The sequence below is a fragment of the Tachysurus fulvidraco genome, chromosome 9, assembly GCF_022655615.1.
Source record: "Tachysurus fulvidraco isolate hzauxx_2018 chromosome 9, HZAU_PFXX_2.0, whole genome shotgun sequence".
Lineage (NCBI taxonomy): Eukaryota > Metazoa > Chordata > Actinopteri > Siluriformes > Bagridae > Tachysurus > Tachysurus fulvidraco.
Window position 1 is genome coordinate 17,711,458 of NC_062526.1, and position 19,002 is coordinate 17,730,459.

The window sequence follows — 19,002 nt, forward strand, 5'->3', positions numbered from 1 at the left end:
TGTTACTGTCTATCAAATTGGTATTCAATGTAATAAAATATTTACCTTCAAAAAGAAACATTTTTTATTTTAAGATAAAGAACGCATTAATTTTGCATAAAGATGAAAAAACTTTTTGATATTAAAAATGTCAAAAAGAATTTGATATAATATGTTAATGTAACCTTTCTTATAATTATAGCTGAACTAGGAAAAAAAATAATAGATAACCAGTCTGCATTACACTACTGTTCAATAGTGTAACTATAAACAACATTAGATTTCAAACAGAAACATGAAAGAGTCTCAACTGGCGAATCCTCTTTCTCGTCACAGCGGCTTGCACCCAGTAACATAGAAGTGCATACTTAAATAGTTTCTATTAGCCCTATTTTATATAAACATCTTTGTCTAATCTGTCCATCTAAGTTATTTGTATTTGTTGTCAGAAATGTTCAATATATAAAGAAAAATCTCTAGAATTTAGAATTCAGGACGGGGAACAGAGTTCATGCTGCACTCAGGGGTTCATTGAGGAAAATGTGAGCAACTTATGAAGGTAGCTGACAATCTCACCTGATAACCTAGCATAGCGAGGCGTATCGAGGCATAGCATTACCTAGCAAAACGTAACATAGCATAGCAAGCATTGCATTGCATGGCACCCACCCGTCCCTCTCTCTCTCTACTCGCTCAGGAAGATGTCTCCGTAGCATCCGATCCCGCACCAGCTAACAGGAGGGATAGCTTATAAACTTACTACAGCAACATGCTCGCTGCGAATATGCCGCCATCCGCTCAGCTCAGGGGAAGCTTCCCCTGCTGCACTAGTTGTTTGGATATACTACATGCTCGTTGCAAATATGCCGCCATCCTCTCAGCTCAGGGGAAGCTTCCCCTGCTGCACTTAGCTGAGTGGATTCACATCATGCTTGTTACTCAAAAAATAAAAAATAAAATACGCCTTAGTTCTGGCAGGCCACGTCGTCAAGCGTGCATCAGCTGTTAATCAGCTGTCCACGACGCGCACCAATCCGGTTACGACATCCGTATTACCCGACCATTTAAATTCCCATTCATTGAACCGTTCAGCGCTTCGCTGCTGCCACGATCTAAACTCCCTCTTCCAACCCCGACTCCACCAGGCCGGAACCCATGTTTGCTGTACCAGCTTACGTCTTAAATCTCCACATGTTTCTCTCTCTCTCTCTCCCTCTATTTATTTATCTATTTATCCATTCATTTATTACTTTCCAAAAACGTGTAAGTGAGCTTATCAATACTATGCATGCTAGCGGTTCTGTGAGGGGGGTCCATTCTATTCTTTAGTCGCTGCTCTCCCCGCTCTGTCCATGCATGCGCATGGACGGGCACGTGGATTCTTGCCCAGAACAGAACCATACCGCCAACACTAACTGTATGCATATCATCTAATTCCCTTGTGACAAAGTGGTTCTGACATATATATATATATATATATATATATATATATATATATATATATATATATATATATATATATATATATATATATATGTGTGTGTGTGTGTGTGTGTGTGTGTGTGTGTGTGTGTGTGTGTGTGTGTGTGTGTATACATGGTCTTGCATCAGAGGAGGAATAATTAAGTATTCACCCTGTTCATTCTTGCATGTAATACAATATGAATTAACCTTCAGGTGTCCCTTAAAGTCCTCAAATGTTCAGAAGTGACTCATATAATAATATATACTAATATGATTTATTAGTATATATATATTATATTGTATATATGTATGTAGTGTATATATTATATTAATTGTATTCACTGTCTGTGCTGTAAATATATACAGTATACATATATATATATATATATATATATATATATATATATATATATATATATATATATATATATATACTGCTCAGAAAAATAAAGGGAACACTTAAGTAACACATCCTAGATCTGAGTGAATGAAACAGTCTTATTAAATACTTTGTTCTTTACATAGTTGAATGTGCTGACAACAAAAACACAAAAAATATCAATGAAAATCAAATTTATTAACCCATGGAGGTCTGGATTTGGAGTCACACTCAAAATTGAAGTGGAAAAATGCACTACATGCTGATCCAACTTTGATGTAATGTCCTTAAAACAAGTCAAAATGAGGCTCAGTAGTGTCTGTGGCCTCCACGTGCCTGTATGACCTCTAATGTTGGTGGATGGAGCGAGACATGATGTCCCAGATGTGCTCAATTGGATTCAGGTCTGGGGAACAGGCGGGCCAGTCCATGCAGGAACTGCTGACACACTCCAGCCACATGAGGTCTAGCATTGTCTTGCATTAGGCATATGGTCTCACAAGGGGTCTGAGGATCTCATCTCGGTACCTAATGGCAGTCAGGCTACCCTTGGCAAGCACATGGAGAACTGTGCGGCCTTCCAAAGAAATGCCACCCAACACCATTACTGACCCACTGCCAAACCGGTTGCTTAACTCTCTATCTGACTAGCTAAATTAGCTGTGCAATGCTGCCAGTGCATCTCTTGGCCTGTCTGTCTGTCTGTCTGTCACACAACAATTTATCGCATGAACATTCGCGTGAATAAATGCCCAAGGGCAACAGTGTTTATAAACAGCAGCTTGATCGCCGCACCGCCCGTGAACATGAGTTCATATGCGCGTGCAATCGGGCACAAAATGACACGCGAGCTTTCCAGCAGCAACATCTGTGTGGGAACCAGTACAAAAAGTAGCGTGATAGCACTCCTAAATTACAATGTTTATAGTCTCCCAATCAAGGTTACAACAATGTTAATGCAATATGGAAACCAATGTATTTACATTGGAATGGGCATAATGCCAGGTCAATAAGAATTAGCCATTTTAGCTTTTATACATTCCCATGATATGGATTTTTGATATAAAGCATTCAGTTTTCAATACTTAAAATGTAAATATTAAGAGTGTGATTTCTAGTAGTAACCATATTCTTGATACCAGGAATTACATTTTACACTAGTAAAAATTTAATTTCTGATATCTGCTATTGCATATTCACTAGGAGCAAACTTTTTTAAAAGGAGGGAGGTTTGTAGTGGGAGCAGTGGGTTGTCAAGTGTGAATGTGTGGCAAATGGTTTACATGGGTCACGGGTCAGGTAGGAGGTCCCCTTAGCAGAATTTTGCTTAGGGCCCCAGGGAGGTCAAGATCGGCTCTGGCCTCATGGAGTCTGTTTCTGACCGTATGAGCTAGGGCTGCACCGATACCACTTTTTCTCTTCCGATCCGATTCCGATACCAGCATATTTCCCATAAAATTGATTATATTTATTTTCATTATTATAATTTAATATATGTGTATTTTTCTTATAAGTTCCAGCAATAGACTATGATGTTTGCTGTTCATTAATCAACCAACACGGGCATGGGCGTCAGAAATAAATAAAAAGTGGGTGGGGCCTGCCCCACCCACATGTAATGGTTCCAACGCCCATGGATTTCAGGAAGCAGGAGCATGGTCAATAGTGTAGCTAAAATGCGGAATGGGGTTTAATTAATTAGGGCATTCCTCAAGCAGAATGGTTTCGACTGGCGGCGCTCGGAAAAGTAATTAAAAAAATACATATGCGCTGAATAGAGATGGTAAAAGTGGGTGGGTCCAATATTATTGGTCTTAAAAAGTGGGTGGGTCCTTTCCCACCCACATATAATGGTTCCGGAGGCCATGATCACGCTTATCAGATTTGGATCGGTCACGCACTGCTGATACCCAAACCACTCAAAATGCTCGGATCGGCATTGATACCGATCCAAAATATCGGATCGGTCCATCCCTTTGAGCAGACACATGCATATTTGTGGCCTGCTGGAGGTAATTTTGCAGGGCTCTGGTAGCAAACCTTCTTGCCACAGCTCGCATTGATGTGCCATCCTGGATGAGTTGCACTACCTGAGCCACTTGTGTGGGTTGTAGACTCCGTCTCATGCTACCACTAGAGTGAAAGCACCACCAGCATTCAAAAGTGACCAAAACTTCAGCCAGAAAGCATAGGAACTGAGAAGTGGTCTGTGGTCACCACCTGCAGAACCACTCCTTTATTGGGGTGTCTTGCTAATTGCCTATAAATTCCACCTGTTGTCTATTCCATTTGCACAACAGCATGTGATATTGATTGTCAATCAGTGTTGCTTCCTAAGTGAGCAGTTTGATTTCACAGAAGTGTGATTGACTTGACTTTATATAATAATATATAATATATTGGGGGAAATGGAGTTCATAATGGATTAGTGCATTTGTCTAAGTCTATTTGTGACTCTTTGCACACACACACACACACACACACACACACACACACACACACACACACACACACACACACACACACACACACACACACACACACACAATATCTATAAATGCTTAGAATGAGAATTTGAATTTGAATGGATTGTGCACCTGAACTCCTGAGCTAATAGCAGCTAAATTATTAATATTGAATAATAATAATAATAATAATAATAATAATAATAATAATAATAATAATAATAATTAGTGTCATTATTTGCATTAATTTAATAAATTACAGGAATTAACATATTAGTTTACCTTACTGCAGAAGTATCATGTATGATGCAGTACATTATTAGTTGCATTTCATGCTTTTGACCACCAGTGTTAAAAGCTTCCAGTAAGAAACCTTAAAAAACAACAAACATTATTTAATTAATTTGATTTCATGATTATTTTACATGGAAAATAGTTTATTCAGAAAGTGGCAAAGAACAAAAGGAATAAGACATTTTCATACGTATTTGTACAATGCCTTAAATATATTTAAAAATGTGTTATTGTTTAATTAGAGTTCTATTATTTTATTATACTTTGATTATATGCTCTTATATATATTTTGATCTGTAATACTGTAGCATACCCTTCTATCGAAAGATTTTTTTTTTTTACAAAACTGTATTGCCTCCGGACCTCTAGCCTTGAATAAGTCATTCTATACTATTTCTGGATTAGTGTAGACCAGGGGTGGCCAACCAGTCAGAGACTAAGAGCCACATTTTTTTCTGTGTTACCGCAAAGAGCCACATTATACAAATGGGCACACTTGAACATTTTGAGAGCAAACTTGACCCAAATTGTTCACTCAAATGATCTTGCTCCGTCTGGGAAACTTTGAGGTATTTTCATCCCACTCACATGCACGTTTGACTAAAATACCGTATTGAACTCAAGCGAAGTGAACGTGTCGGAACTCAGAGCCGGTCTCCAAGTCGACACATCACAGGGTGTCCTCTTCTCTTAGGCTTTTAGTTAAATTTCACTGTTAACTCTATAATTACTACAAAAAAACTGAGAAAACTCCTCAGGCCTGGATAAGAATGAGCAAACTTCTTTATTGTGGTCAATCAGCCAACAAATTGTAGTTGCCAAATTCAAAGTATCAAATTGCCAAATTTAATAGTAACAAATTATTGCCAAATTAAAAGTAACAAATTACCAAATTCAAAGTAACAAATTAAAACCCATAAGGGCATGTCATGCCAAATCAATCAAGAAAGAAACAAAAACTCTCGCGACGTCCTTGTGAAAATAAAAACAACCCCCAACTGACCCGCTCGCCCCGGATATATATATATCCTAACACTCCTCGCCCCCGCTTCGCTTCCCACTATTTTTTGGAGTCCCAGGTGCCATATCACCTGTTTTTATCGGCATTACCCACTATGTTCTCTAAACACCCGGACCCAATTTCCCCTGATTTCCCATTACCTTTCACCCATATGCCCATTTATGGATTTTCCTTCCCTTATTTCGCATAACTTTAGACTAAACACCTGGGCCTTCTTCAGTCTGCACAACATGTTTATGAGCACCAAATGCCCATTTATGGATTTTCCTTCCTTTAGTTCTCAGGGCCTAGGACTGTGGCCCCCTGTTTTTTTCCATTCTACCTAACATGTTTTCGCTATGGGCCAAGGTCTGAGACCCATGGTCTTCTTCATTTTCCATAACAATTCATGAGCTACGGTCTGGGAACAATGGTCTTTTCCATTCTACCTAACATGTTATCGCTATGGGCCAAGGTCTGAGAACCACTGTCTTTCCCATTTTTCATAACAAGTTTACATTTGTTATTACAAATGTGCACAAAAAGGGGCTCCATTCCCTCGTCAAAGTTACATTTGCCATTTGCTTCTGAGTCTTTTACGACAGACATCTGCCCTGAGGAGTAAACCTGCATTCAACTAAAATGAGTAAGTTTCCCTTTTGCTATCTTCTCCTGTATATGATGTTTTCTGATTATATTCACTCTATGAGTCTATTTTATGTCACATGATATTATGTAAAAAGGCTCTTACCTATTCGTCATTCTATAACATTACTATTGTTAAGCTATTGCTGCTGTAATATTGCTTGTGTACAAGTGGAGTTCTTTAACTTCTCAAGCCTGTTAATTGTTTATGATCTCAGCCTGTCTTTTTATCCCCTGGCTGGGCTTGCTAACATATACATATCTCAAGCTTCATTTCCTCTATCTCTACTAAGTCAGTTACTCTTTTCTCTCCTTAGATCCTTCACCTCCAGGTCGGTCAATTCAGCCTGGCTACACCCGCCGGGACCCTCGTCCTTCTCCCTATCCAAGACCTGCGCCTGCTGACCCCATGGCCGGCTATCGCCGCTTCCAACTGCGTCATATCATCTCTGAGCTCACTACGCTTCTGGAACAGCTCATTTCTCCTGAACTGCCTGCGCATGCTTATCTGCCATCCCATATTATAAGAAATCCTCCTGTTCTCATGTCCTCCTCTCAAACCACTCTGGTAAACCTCGTGGACAGGGGATCTCAAACTGATGGCTGTCCTCATGCTCACCCTTGCACCCGTGAGCCTGGAACTCCCGGCTCCCCCCCTCCTTATGCCTATGTTCGTCCCCTCTCTCCCACCTTTCCATCTTCTCCCTCTGATTCTAACCCTGCGTCTCCAGATTACACTCCTGAATCTCCAGATTACACTCCTGGATCTCCAGATTACACTCCTACTACTCCCCTTTACTAAGGCCTAATAAAAACACCTTAATAATAATAATAAATCACCTTCTATCCACCCTCTGACTCAAGTGTGGTTATTTGGTTATTTTATTCTCTAGTTATATATTACCTTAAGATTATTACAACATCTGGGGTTTATCCCCATGTGTCTTATGACTCCAATCATAATCGCCTTAAGGCATGTCTCTCTGTTTTTTAATGCTGGGTTCTGGGATTTTTCACAACATTATTCCCCCCTGTGAGACTGTACAGTCTCACAAAATCTATGTCGCTGTGTTCTAGACAATATAAACCCACTAACCCATATATCTATCTGATCACGACGACCTTCACCCCAACGTCTAATAAACCATAAACCAAAACCTTATTTCCCCTCAACAAAAACGAACATAACATAAACATAAAACAAAACATTATTCCCCCACATTAAAAAACATACATAACATAAACATAAAACAAAACATTATTCCCCCACATTAAAAAACATACATAACATAAACATAAAACAAAACATTATTCCCCCACATTAAAAAACATACATAACATAAACATAAAACAAAACATTATTCCCCCACATTAAAAAACATACATAACATAAACATACCACAAGTCACACATGCTCTTATCTCAAAAGGTGAGCCAGGAGTGAGCGAAAAAACCTCTTTGGAGTCAGATTTGAGGGAAAATTCTCACTCTGCCCGCGTTTATAGCGCGACAGTGAAAGCAATGTCACCAGGGCCACCGAAACATACAGTATAAACATACTAAAGGTATAGGAAACATAATAAACAAACAAAAACACACAAAAAAAACAGTTGCAGGGCATAAGAAAACTAGCTGTCCCTACGACCACCACCAATGGTGATTACGCTGCATGGTTTGAATCCACTGTGGCAACGGGGCTCTGATGTGACGGCCTGCACGCAGGGATCTCCAAATGTCTTTGTGGCAATAAGCGTGAAAAGCTCGAGTAATGGGAACAACCGCATCCGAATCACCCCCTGCCCATGAGTCCATGAAAGTGGGTGGTCTTTGCATATCCTGTAGACCTTGTTGCACATCTTTGGTGTGCGATGTCCAGAGTTTATATCCACAAAAGAATACCGTACAGTACTGCCGTACGGCAGCCTGCCGTACATGGCGGGAAATAATATACGCATGTGCGCGTCCACGTCCACGTCCATACGTCGAGGCCACACAGAAGGAACGCCGTATCTCGTATGTGTGTACCCGCAAAAGCAATCCCCTGTCCAGAGAATAATCATTCTCTTGGCACGAATGAACCCACAGTCCTTCAGGGAGGACTAGATCTGCATGTGCAAGGATAAGTGATACGGGGCGTGTGTCCTCAAGCAACGTGAACCAAGTGTCAGCCGTCGGTGGGGAAGGGTATGTCAGCCAGGTCCGATGTGGTGATACACCCAGGTTGAAGTCCCTCCAGATGAAGTCAGACAGGTCTACCTCGTTGTCCAGTACGATGCACGTATAGCAGTAACCGGGAGCGTCGTCGAGTCGACAAGCGATACCCCGCGGGCTCGCCTCTAACCGGGCACACGTGCGGGGACGCTGGACTTGTCTCTGATTACTCCGCGGGTTCGACATAGCCTGCAACAAATCTTCACATACAATATAGAAAACAGGCAATAGACCAGTAGACACAGATACCAACACATTACTTAAGCATATGTACAGCAGAGCTTGTGTGTATACAGTCTGAATTCAGTCACAATTAGGGCCACCACCAATAATGATTGTGGTGTCTCGCGTACACCCAACGTGGCAATGGCGCTTTAATCCGCCGTTTATTATTCAGTGAATACCAAATGTCAGAGAACGCTTGGGAGTAACATGTTCTTGGAAGGATCACCACTACTTCTGAGTCTCTACGTGTTTGTAGGCACTGAGCCAGCCAAGCTGGCTGCGGGTGTAGACGCGCTAGGGCTGCTTGTGCCCCACTAGTGTGAGTAGTCCACAGTTGATAACCACAAAAGAAAAGAGAGTAATACTGCTGGACAACGTGCTGCTGCACATAGCGTGATATGAGGTACGCATGCTTAGTTTTAGGGCCATACAGTGATGCAACGGAAATGCACCGGCGGAGTTCATAGGCGTGAACCCGCAGGATAAGTCTATCCATAAGCTGGTAGTCCATGTCAGGTTGATGCATGACCACCCATGACGCTTCTTCGAGCATGATGTCTGCATGTGAGAGTATCAGTGGGATAGGCCGTGAGTCCTCCTCCAGGGTAATCCACTGACTGTGCGATCCAAGGGAGGGATACGATCGCCAAGTCCGCTGGGGCTCCTTTTCAAGCCTAAGATATAACCACCACCGGTATGCCGAAAGGGATACTTCCCTACCTAACCTTCTACAAGACGAGCAACAGGCCAGGCGTGGGGCGTTATCGTCATTATATCTATGAAAGCGGTACACCAGACCCTCAGAATCAGGTTCAAGGCAGGCACACGTCTGATGTCGTTGCACTGGCTGGCGGCGCTGGGGACGCCGGGATGGGATGCACTCCATAAGTCTGTACACAACACTTACAAAAACACACACATACACACACACGGGATACAGACAAACATGGACATACACCAATATGTTACAGTCCTGTATATGTGCAGCTAGTTCCAGTCCGAATCACTAATGTTCTTGTCCAGCAGCGGGAATGAGTCTGGATCCATTTCCATCATCTGCATCTGCATATATTGTCCAAAGAGAGAGTGGACTGTTTTGTCAATCAACGCGCGTAGAAGAGGTATTCCGCAGCACGCAACACAGGCTATAACTACTAATACTGTAAAAATTGTCATGCCTACACGCATTAATCCTGTCATCCAATCTCCCGAAAGTAACCACTTATACCAGGTTGGATCCGGTTCGCCCGAGTTCCGGACCATCTGGTCTCGGGCTGCTTTCATCTGGGTAAGCAATGTGGTTAGTGGTCCTGTAGGGCCCGTGTGTAGGGGGATGACGGCACAACAGTCAGTACCGATCATTTCACACACTCCCTGTTCTGGCCCTCGCATTTGATCTATAGCAAAGCGGTTCTCCACTGTCATCAGCGTTGTGGCATGTAATTGTTCTGAGATGAGTCCTAAGGCCGCAATTGTATGATTGATAAAGCGCTGCTGATTATACCATATGTAGTTTATCCATTTCATATTTCTGTGTACTTGCACGTGCGGTAACAAAACGGTCCATGCCATCGAGGTTGCATCGGATAGGGCTCTATGCTCCTCTGGAACACCCACAGGCTCTCCTCTCCAGTCAATGTAAATATCAGGGTCTGCTGACCAGGCAGGAAGCGCGGACGCATTACTGGGTCGCAGATATTTTGAGATATCACGTATAGATCGTGAGTTATGGATGTGTGCTTGCGTTAAGAGTTGGTCTAGGAGGGAGTTATTTAAGGCCATCACTGTAAGATGTCCCTCTAGCACAACTGGAGCACACAGTCCATGCCACATTCGAGGAAGGGTCTGAAGCGCCGTGCTCTCGCCACAGTACCAGAAGATGTCTGCCAGTGGCAATGTGCCAAATCTCAGACTAGGGACGGTCATTAGACCTGGAACGGACTTTTCACATCCGTATTCTGTCGTCTTACAATGTGGAAGCACATTCACTATAGGGTGATGAGCATCTAATATTCCCATGCAGGCAGTTTTAGGAATAAATCCGACATACACTGATCCCCTGGACTTAATACATAGTGGAAATTTCTGGTTAGGCCGCATCTGAACGGACATATCTGTAGGAATTGGCGAGGCTACCGGCTGATACGCACATGATCTACTTATGTTGCCCATCCATTTCGGCCCATGGGTTCTGGCTGCTGACCCCAGCAGGCACAGTGCAGGACACAAATATGTATCGTTATATGGAGATTTATCACACTCATCCACACCTCTAGTAGGCATTACATAGGGAGTTTGATTAGACCGGTCATGGCATACTACACAGGTACTGTTTGCAGCAACCTGGTGAGCAGTTTCTGTCAGCCACTGTCGATAGAGGTTTCCCTCGATGCCGTAAGCTGTGGTATTGTATTGGTTAATACTGTTCACTTTAACGTAATTCTGAAGTGTCCCGTACTCCCCCCGTACCCTGGAGTGGCGTGTTTCGCATTTACTATTGCCTGAACCGCCACATTTAGCCCAAAAATCAATACCTGCCTGACGAAACTGAAAGCCAGGACTCCAGGCTGGGACGTAGACATAGACTTCATATGTTTCAAGGAATAACGTTTTCTGCAATGAGGATGGATAAACTGAGTCCGCGTGGAGACTGTAATACCATAAGGCATGGATTAACTTACAATGTCCGCCGTCGTCACCTCTGGCAGGTTGGCCATTGATAACAATGCTAGTTGTTGGATCTGGGGTTGCCTCTCCTGGTCGCTTAATTCGAATCTCTAGGGTCAGGGTGTAGTGTGATGATGACTGGTTTTTCGCCCACTGTATCGGGTCTGATACTACTGCCGAAAAGGGACCAGTGTAGTCAAAAGAATACATCATGAAGTACCATGTGTCATTCCCTATTTTCCTGCGGTTGCTAGCATGGGTGAATAATCCTAGAGCACACTTTATGTGACTTTCAATAGCTGTCTCGGCTGATGTCCTGTCAACTCCCGCCACTATGGGATAGGAGCTCTTCCCCTGAAAAACGGCGCGTCCACCCATGGCGGCGGAACCTGTGCCTGTACTACATCTGAGCCATGAGCCTGATTCGGAGGTGTGACAGGGCAATGAGTCATTATGAGTGTCATTATGTAGGGTATAGGCACGAAGATTGCTAGATTCAGAAGTATGCTTATTACACATGCCATATAAAAGATTTGTACAGTTAGTCTGTCTTTATATTGTTTATGAGTTCCATCGAGTTTATCTAGTGGTTTCTCGTCTGTGTTCTCTTTTTGGGGTGTGGCTAGTTGCGCCATGATTCACAAACGCTTTGTTATAACTTTAGGTCTCCAACAATATCTAATCTAAATATCTAATCCCTCGCTGAGCTTGTGTAACCTCCTGGATTATCCTCAACAATGTCACCTACAGGGGCAAGGATTGATGTCTCAACGTTCCCTGGCAGGTGGATTTGCTGTGTGCGTGCTCTAGCTTTGGCCCGTGTTCCAGCGGCCGGGCCTGTCACTAGGTCAGGACCATAGGGATCACTATAATCCTGGTCCTCAGAATACGAAATCCTGTAGTCTTTTTCTTTCCTTTTGTCGGCGGGTGACTGACCTGCCCGCTGTTGTCCTGCCTCAGACGTGGAGGGCTGTTTCCCGGTTCTTTGTTCTATGGCGTGTGGCTGTGCTTGGGGCTGCGCCCTTGTCTTTGAGGTTGAAGATTCTTCCCCAGTGTTTGCTACAGCTGTCGCACGACAACAATGATTAAGGTGGTACCAGTATTCCTTACCTTCGACCTTGACTGCCGTGGGGGTAGCTAACACCACTTTAAAGGGTCCTTCTCTTCTTGGCTGTCTCCAATGTTTTCTCTTGAATGTTCTGATGTACACGTAGTCTCCTGGCTCTACCTGGTTACGTGGTTCCTCCACTTCTGTGCCATGCGTAGCCGGGCTCACCTGCGAACACAAGAGTCTATGGATATGGGTTAAATGCTTCACATAGCTTGACATTTCACCTTCCATCTGTTCAAGTGATGGGCCCTTATAGGGTCCTCGCGTAAAAGCCACGGGCATCGGCCTGCCTGTTACCATTTCATGCGGTGTCAAGTGCGTTGTACGATTTGTCTGTGAACGCATTTTCATCAGAGCCAGTGGCAAAGCCTGTACCCAATTCAGGCTTGTGCTGGCGCATATCTTTGCAATTTTCTCTTTTAGCACACCGTTGGCTCTTTCTACTCTTCCCTGTGAGCTTGGGTGATAGACAAATCCCATCTTATGATTAATGCACAACGCTTGTGCAATGGATTCAACTACTTTATTCACAAAATGAGGTCCATTATCTGAACTCAACTGATCTGGAATACCAAACCTTGGGATTACTTCTCTACACAAGAATTTTGCCACTGTCTTAGCATCATTCCTGGCACAGGCCACTGCTTCTACCCATCTACTAAACATGTCAATCACTACCAAAATGTATCGCTTTCCCTCTGCCTTTTCTGCCATGTCCACAAAATCCATCATTAAGTGTCGAAACGGCCCTCGAGGTTCTGGAATGTGTCCTATTGGGGCCGTGAAACCCTTTCTGACATTTCTTTTAGCACAGAGCTCACATGTTCTTAGTGTTTTATCTACGTAGCTGGCTAGGTACGGAGACCACCAGTTTTTCCTGACAGTGTCTAATATCACCCTTCTGTTACAGTGATCTATCCCGTGGGCTTCCTTTATCAGCATTGGTAAAAGGGCTGTGGGTGCCACCCACAACCCCTCTCCGCTTCTCCATACTTCTGTCTCTTTGTCCTGGAATGCGCCTCGTTTTCTCCACTGTTCTACTTCTTCCGGATTGGCTGTGTTTTGTGCATCCCTCACATCTTCCATTGACATCTCTCCTGGACCTGCATCTGGCTCTTCTCCCTGCATGAGTGCCATTATGCATCCATCCCCTACTGCTGCCTTTTTAGCTGCTTCATCAGCTGCAGTGTTTCCTTTTGTTATTGTTGTTCCATCTGTTCTGTGAGCTCTGCACTTCACAATAGCTAATTTTTTAGGCATCTGTATCGCTGCCAGCAGTTCTGCTATGGCTGGTCCATGGGAGATAGTTGAACCATCAGCCCTCAGGAACCCTCGCTGTGCCCAGATTGGTCCAAAAACGTGGCATACCCCATACGCATATGCTGAGTCAGTGTATATTGTACACATTCTCCCTGCTCCTAGCTTACAAGCTGCTGTCAATGCTTTTATCTCTGCCAATTGAGCTGAGCATGGTTGTGGGACAGTCACTTCGCTTATTGTTCGATATACATTCTTCATGAGGTCATATTCTACTACTGCATAACCCGCTTTGTTTCCCTCATTGGTACGATAACATGATCCATCCACGAAGAAAGTTTGTTGTGCCCCTAGAAGAGGTTGGGACTCTAAATCTGGTCGTGCTTTCAGGAACTTTTCAGATTCTTCTGTACAATTGTGTGGAGTCCCTTCACTCGGCAGCACCATCCTTTCGGCTGGGTTAACTGTGTTGCATCTTTCAATTGTCAATTCCGGTGCTGACAGTATCACATCATAACCTGTGCGCCTCGCATTGGTTATTACAAACGCTTGACTTGTCAATAATGCATGCAGTGCATGTGATGTATACAGGGTCACGGGGTGACCCATTGTGATGGTAGAAGCCTTTTGATATGCAAATGCTGCTGCTGATAGAGCACGATAACATGGCGGTATGCCCTTCTCAACGTTGTCCAATGCTGTGCTGAAGTAGGCAATAGGTTGTTTTCCTACCCCTTGCTGTTGCTGCATTAGTACTGCCGATGCAAAGCCCTGTCTTTCTGACACGTATAGGTGAAATGGTTTGCTGTAATCCGGACTAGCCAGTGCTGGGGCTGAGGCTAGTGTGCCCTTTTAAAAAAAATTTAAATTGTTGTTAACTTGTCGGTAATCTTGGGTCTCATCTAACGACCCACTTATAACATAATGTATACACAGTTAGATAATGCTCCAAGTTTTCAGCTTCTAAAACCTCTAACACTCAGAAAAGAGAGAGAGAGAGAGAAAACAACAATCTCATTGGAACCAAAACAACCTCTCTGTGTGTGCTACAAATGTCAGGGTGATCCTAGGCCTCACTGGCACAAAGTTACAGAAGCTAAAATGCTTTCTGTAAAAAAACCCCAAAAACAAAAACACTACATTAGGCCATTAGGTTATTAATGTAATTATAAATCATATTGGAGTTTATGTCAGTCCCGATATGAATTAAAACCACTATGTATCTATGTATGTATGACTATGCATATGTGTGGACCCAGGAACACTAGCTGATTGTATAGATTTTCAGCTTATGGAATCCATATAACCAAACAACAACAAAAATAAAACAAAGGTTAATAATAAAACAAATACAAAAAATAAAGATAAAACAAAATGACCTACACCTGGTTTAACACTACTAACCTTAAAACTTTCCCCCAACACAAAATTTAATTTTCTATGAAGTCAACACAAATGGCCCTAGACTTGTCTAAATTCTTTAACAAAATTAAAATGATTTATTATATGAATGTTTTCCCATTCAGCATTAGTATCTGCTCACGAAAAGAGAAAAGACTCAGAAAAGCTGTTCTGTGTGTTCAGCTTTGGAATGTAATTCATAACAATCAATCTTGTTTTCACAGTGTTCTTCAGTAGCGGGCACACCTGGCCCCTTGCCAGATGGCCCTTATCGCTCCTCGTTAAAATCGTCTCCTTATTGGCTAAATTTTATTATTGGGGACGTCAGAGTCTCGCTCTTTGTTACTGGTTGGCCCAACTGCCAACCAAATACCGGTTACCGGGTATTGGCTTCTAAGCTTGTCTATCTCTGCTCTACGAGGCACTATTGGCTCATGTAAAGCTGGACTACAAACATGACACCGAATTTGTAGTTCATCACTAGGAAGCGAGAGTCGGAAAAAATGGACGGGAGTAAACTCCGTGCACAGTCCTCGAGAAAAAACTACCGCAAGGCGAGCACAGCAATTTGGATTAAAAGGCTACTTCTTGGACCCTTGGGGATATGTGGAAAAAATTTATTGAAAACTAAACTATGACGCGAAGTGAATCAGATGAATCAGATGAATCAGGTGAATCACATCCTCACTCAGTGTGTCTGTCTCATACAGTTCTCTGTTATAATTGAATGCTTGTGTAACTTAAATAAATGTTATGTTCTGCTTGTGTGACTTAGGCCTCTAGATTGCAACTCATTTTATAAGATCTTATAAGTGCCATACAACACTTCAATTGCTTGTTTATACTTTATCACACATCAAACAGAATTGTCACTCAGTTTGACAATACACCAATACACATGTGCACATAAAACAATTCATACACATTACACACCGTACACGTATCATTTATTATATACTTATATGACGTACACTTATAATATTTATATATGGCGTACACTTATTTATATACTTATGACCGTATATTTATGACTGTGTACTTATGTGCCATTTATGACTGTGTACTTATGTGCCGTATATTTATGATGATAACGTGCACGTATATAAACACTTATAACACTTATAAATACGGGGTACTTTACCGTACCCCAGGGGGCCCCCACCAGCCCTACCCTATCTAGGGCCAACGCGTTTTCTCCACCTGCCCGTTCAGTCCCGGCTGTGAGTTATATACACACCGGCGGTACGCCACAGGAATTTTCAATCCTTAATACCACAAATATAAATAAGTAAAAATGTATACACCAGAATTCACTCATGAGTTTTTTTCTGTCACACACACACACACCCCTCACTCTGTCTCTCGCTCGCTCTTTCCGTGTGTGTGTCTCTCACGACAGAATGCACCCATGAGATTTTTGTTCTGTCACACACACACACCTCTCCCTCTTTCTCCGTGTGCGTGCCTCTCACGACAGAACTCACTCATGAGATTATGCCTGTCACACACTCACACCTCTCTCACTGTCTAAGTGTGTGTGTGCCTCTCACAACAGAATCCGCCCATGAGATTTTACCCTGCCACTCACACAGTCACAAATCAAAACAAAAAACAACTTTATCTATTGCCCTTCTCATCCAGTTATTATACTGATTATACTGTATTTCACCCTTAAGAGTTCTTGACTTCAAGGGCAGCTGTCCGCCTCCCAGGGCCACCCCTCCCTTTTCAGGCCACAGATTCACTACACACAGACTTCGAATATAACAGGCGTCTGCTTACCTTATTATTATGGCCGGCCTCTGTGACCCTTCAGAGAGAGTGGTCCTGGTCCCGGACACAGGTCAAGCTAGCCCCTTTGAAGTCCCATCTGGGGTGCCATTAGATATGTCGGAACTCAGAGCCGGTCTCCAAGTCGACACATCACAGGGTGTCCTCTTCTCTTAGGCTTTTAGTTAAATTTCACTGTTAACTCTATAATTACTACAAAAAAACTGAGAAAACTCCTCAGGCCTGGATGAGAATGAGCAAACTTCTTTATTGTGGTCAATCAGCCAACAAATTGTAGTTGCCAAATTCAAAGTATCAAATTGCCAAATTTAATAGTAACAAATTATTGCCAAATTAAAAGTAACAAATTACCAAATTCAAAGTAACAAATTAAAACCCATAAGGGCATGTCATGCCAAATCAATCAAGAAAGAAACAAAAACTCTCGCGACGTCCTTGTGAAAATAAAAACAACCCCCAACTGACCCGCTCGCCCCGGATATATATATATCCTAACACTCCTCGCCCCCACTTCGCTTCCCACTATTTTTTGGAGTCCCAGGTGCCATATCACCTGTTTTTATCGGCATTACCCACTATGTTCTCTAAACACCCGGACCCAATTTCCCCTGATTTCCCATTACCTTTCACCCATATGCCCATTTATGGATTTTCCTTCCCTTATTTCGCATAACTTTAGACTAAACACCTGGGCCTTCTTCAGTCTGCACAACATGTTTATGAGCACCAAATGCCCATTTATGGATTTTCCTTCCTTTAGTTCTCAGGGCCTAGGACTGTGGCCCCCTGTTTTTTTCCATTCTACCTAACATGTTTTCGCTATGGGCCAAGGTCTGAGACCCATGGTCTTCTTCATTTTCCATAATAATTCATGAGCTACGGTCTGGGAACAATGGTCTTTTCCATTCTACCTAACATGTTATCGCTATGGGCCAAGGTCTGAGAACCACTGTCTTTCCCATTTTTCATAACAAGTTTACATTTGTTATTACAAATGTGCACAAAAAGGGGCTCCATTCCCTCGTCAAAGTTACATTTGCCATTTGCTTCTGAGTCTTTTACGACAGACATCTGCCCTGAGTAGTAAACCTGCATTCAACTAAAATGAGTAAGTTTCCCTTTTGCTATCTTCTCCTGTATATGATGTTTTCTGATTATATTCACTCTATGAGTCTATTTTATGTCACATGATATTATGTAAAAAGGCTCTTACCTATTCGTCATTCTATAACATTACTATTGTTAAGCTATTGCTGCTGTAATATTGCTTGTGTACAAGTGGAGTTCTTTAACTTCTCAAGCCTGTTAATTGTTTATGATCTCAGCCTGTCTTTTTATCCCCTGGCTGGGCTTGCTAACATATACATATCTCAAGCTTCATTTCCTCTATCTCTACTAAGTCAGTTACTCTTTTCTCTCCTTAGATCCTTCACCTCCAGGTCGGTCAATTCAGCCTGGCTACACCCGCCGGGACCCTCGTCCTTCTCCCTATCCAAGACCTGCGCCTGCTGACCCCATGGCCGGCTATCGCCGCTTCCAACTGCGTCATATCATCTCTGAGCTCACTACGCTTCTGGAACAGCTCATTTCTCCTGAACTGCCTGCGCATGCTTATCTGCCATCCCATATTATAAGAAATCCTCCTGTTCTCATGTCCTCCTCTCAAACCACTCTGGTAAACCTCGTGGACAGGGGATCTCAAACTGATGGCTGTCCTCATGCTCACCCTTGCACCCGTGAGCCTGGAACTCCCGGCTCCCCCCCTCCTTATGCCTATGTTCATCCCCTCTCTCCCACCTTTCCATCTTCTCCCTCTGATTCTAACCCTGCGTCTCCAGATTACACTCCTGAATCTCCAGATTACACTCCTGGATCTCCAGATTACACTCCTACTACTCCCCTTTACTAAGGCCTAATAAAAACACCTTAATAATAATAATAAATCACCTTCTATCCACCCTCTGACTCAAGTGTGGTTATTTGGTTATTTTATTCTCTAGTTATATATTACCTTAAGATTATTACAACATCTGGGGTTTATCCCCATGTGTCTTATGACTCCAATCATAATCGCCTTAAGGCATGTCTCTCTGTTTTTTTAATGCTGGGTTCT

The 19,002-nt window shown here is 42.7% G+C and overlaps 3 protein-coding genes and 1 pseudogene across 12 annotated transcripts in view; 2 read left to right on the top strand and 2 right to left on the bottom strand.

The window, feature by feature from the left end:
- LOC113656616 overlaps window positions 1–19,002 on the bottom strand; it is a 355,645-nt pseudogene that overhangs the window by 221,999 nt on the left and 114,644 nt on the right.
- The window catches only part of LOC113656619 (acetyl-CoA carboxylase 2), a 332,529-nt gene that overhangs the window by 159,121 nt on the left and 154,406 nt on the right, over window positions 1–19,002 (bottom strand). The gene's annotated exons all lie outside the window — the stretch shown is intronic.
- On the top strand, window positions 6,001–7,077 carry LOC113646505 (DNA-directed RNA polymerase II subunit RPB1-like). The gene is made up of 2 exons (XM_027152811.2): window positions 6,001–6,227; window positions 6,544–7,077. Exons 1-2 carry the CDS (start codon window positions 6,224–6,226, stop codon window positions 7,026–7,028), a joined length of 489 nt encoding a protein of 162 aa, XP_027008612.2. The 5' UTR covers window positions 6,001–6,223; the 3' UTR covers window positions 7,029–7,077.
- Window positions 15,404–18,847, top strand: LOC125145505 (DNA-directed RNA polymerase II subunit RPB1-like). 4 transcript variants are annotated; one of them, XM_047818602.1, is made up of 3 exons: window positions 15,415–15,769; window positions 17,898–17,997; window positions 18,314–18,847. In XM_047818602.1, exons 2-3 carry the CDS (start codon window positions 17,994–17,996, stop codon window positions 18,796–18,798), a joined length of 489 nt encoding a protein of 162 aa, XP_047674558.1. In that variant the 5' UTR covers window positions 15,415–15,769; window positions 17,898–17,993; the 3' UTR covers window positions 18,799–18,847. The 4 variants fall into 4 exon arrangements, with proteins under 4 accessions (XP_047674557.1, XP_047674558.1, XP_047674555.1 ...); XM_047818601.1 differs by lacking the exon at window positions 17,898–17,997 and having other exon boundaries at window positions 15,404–15,760; window positions 18,329–18,847; XM_047818599.1 differs by lacking the exon at window positions 17,898–17,997.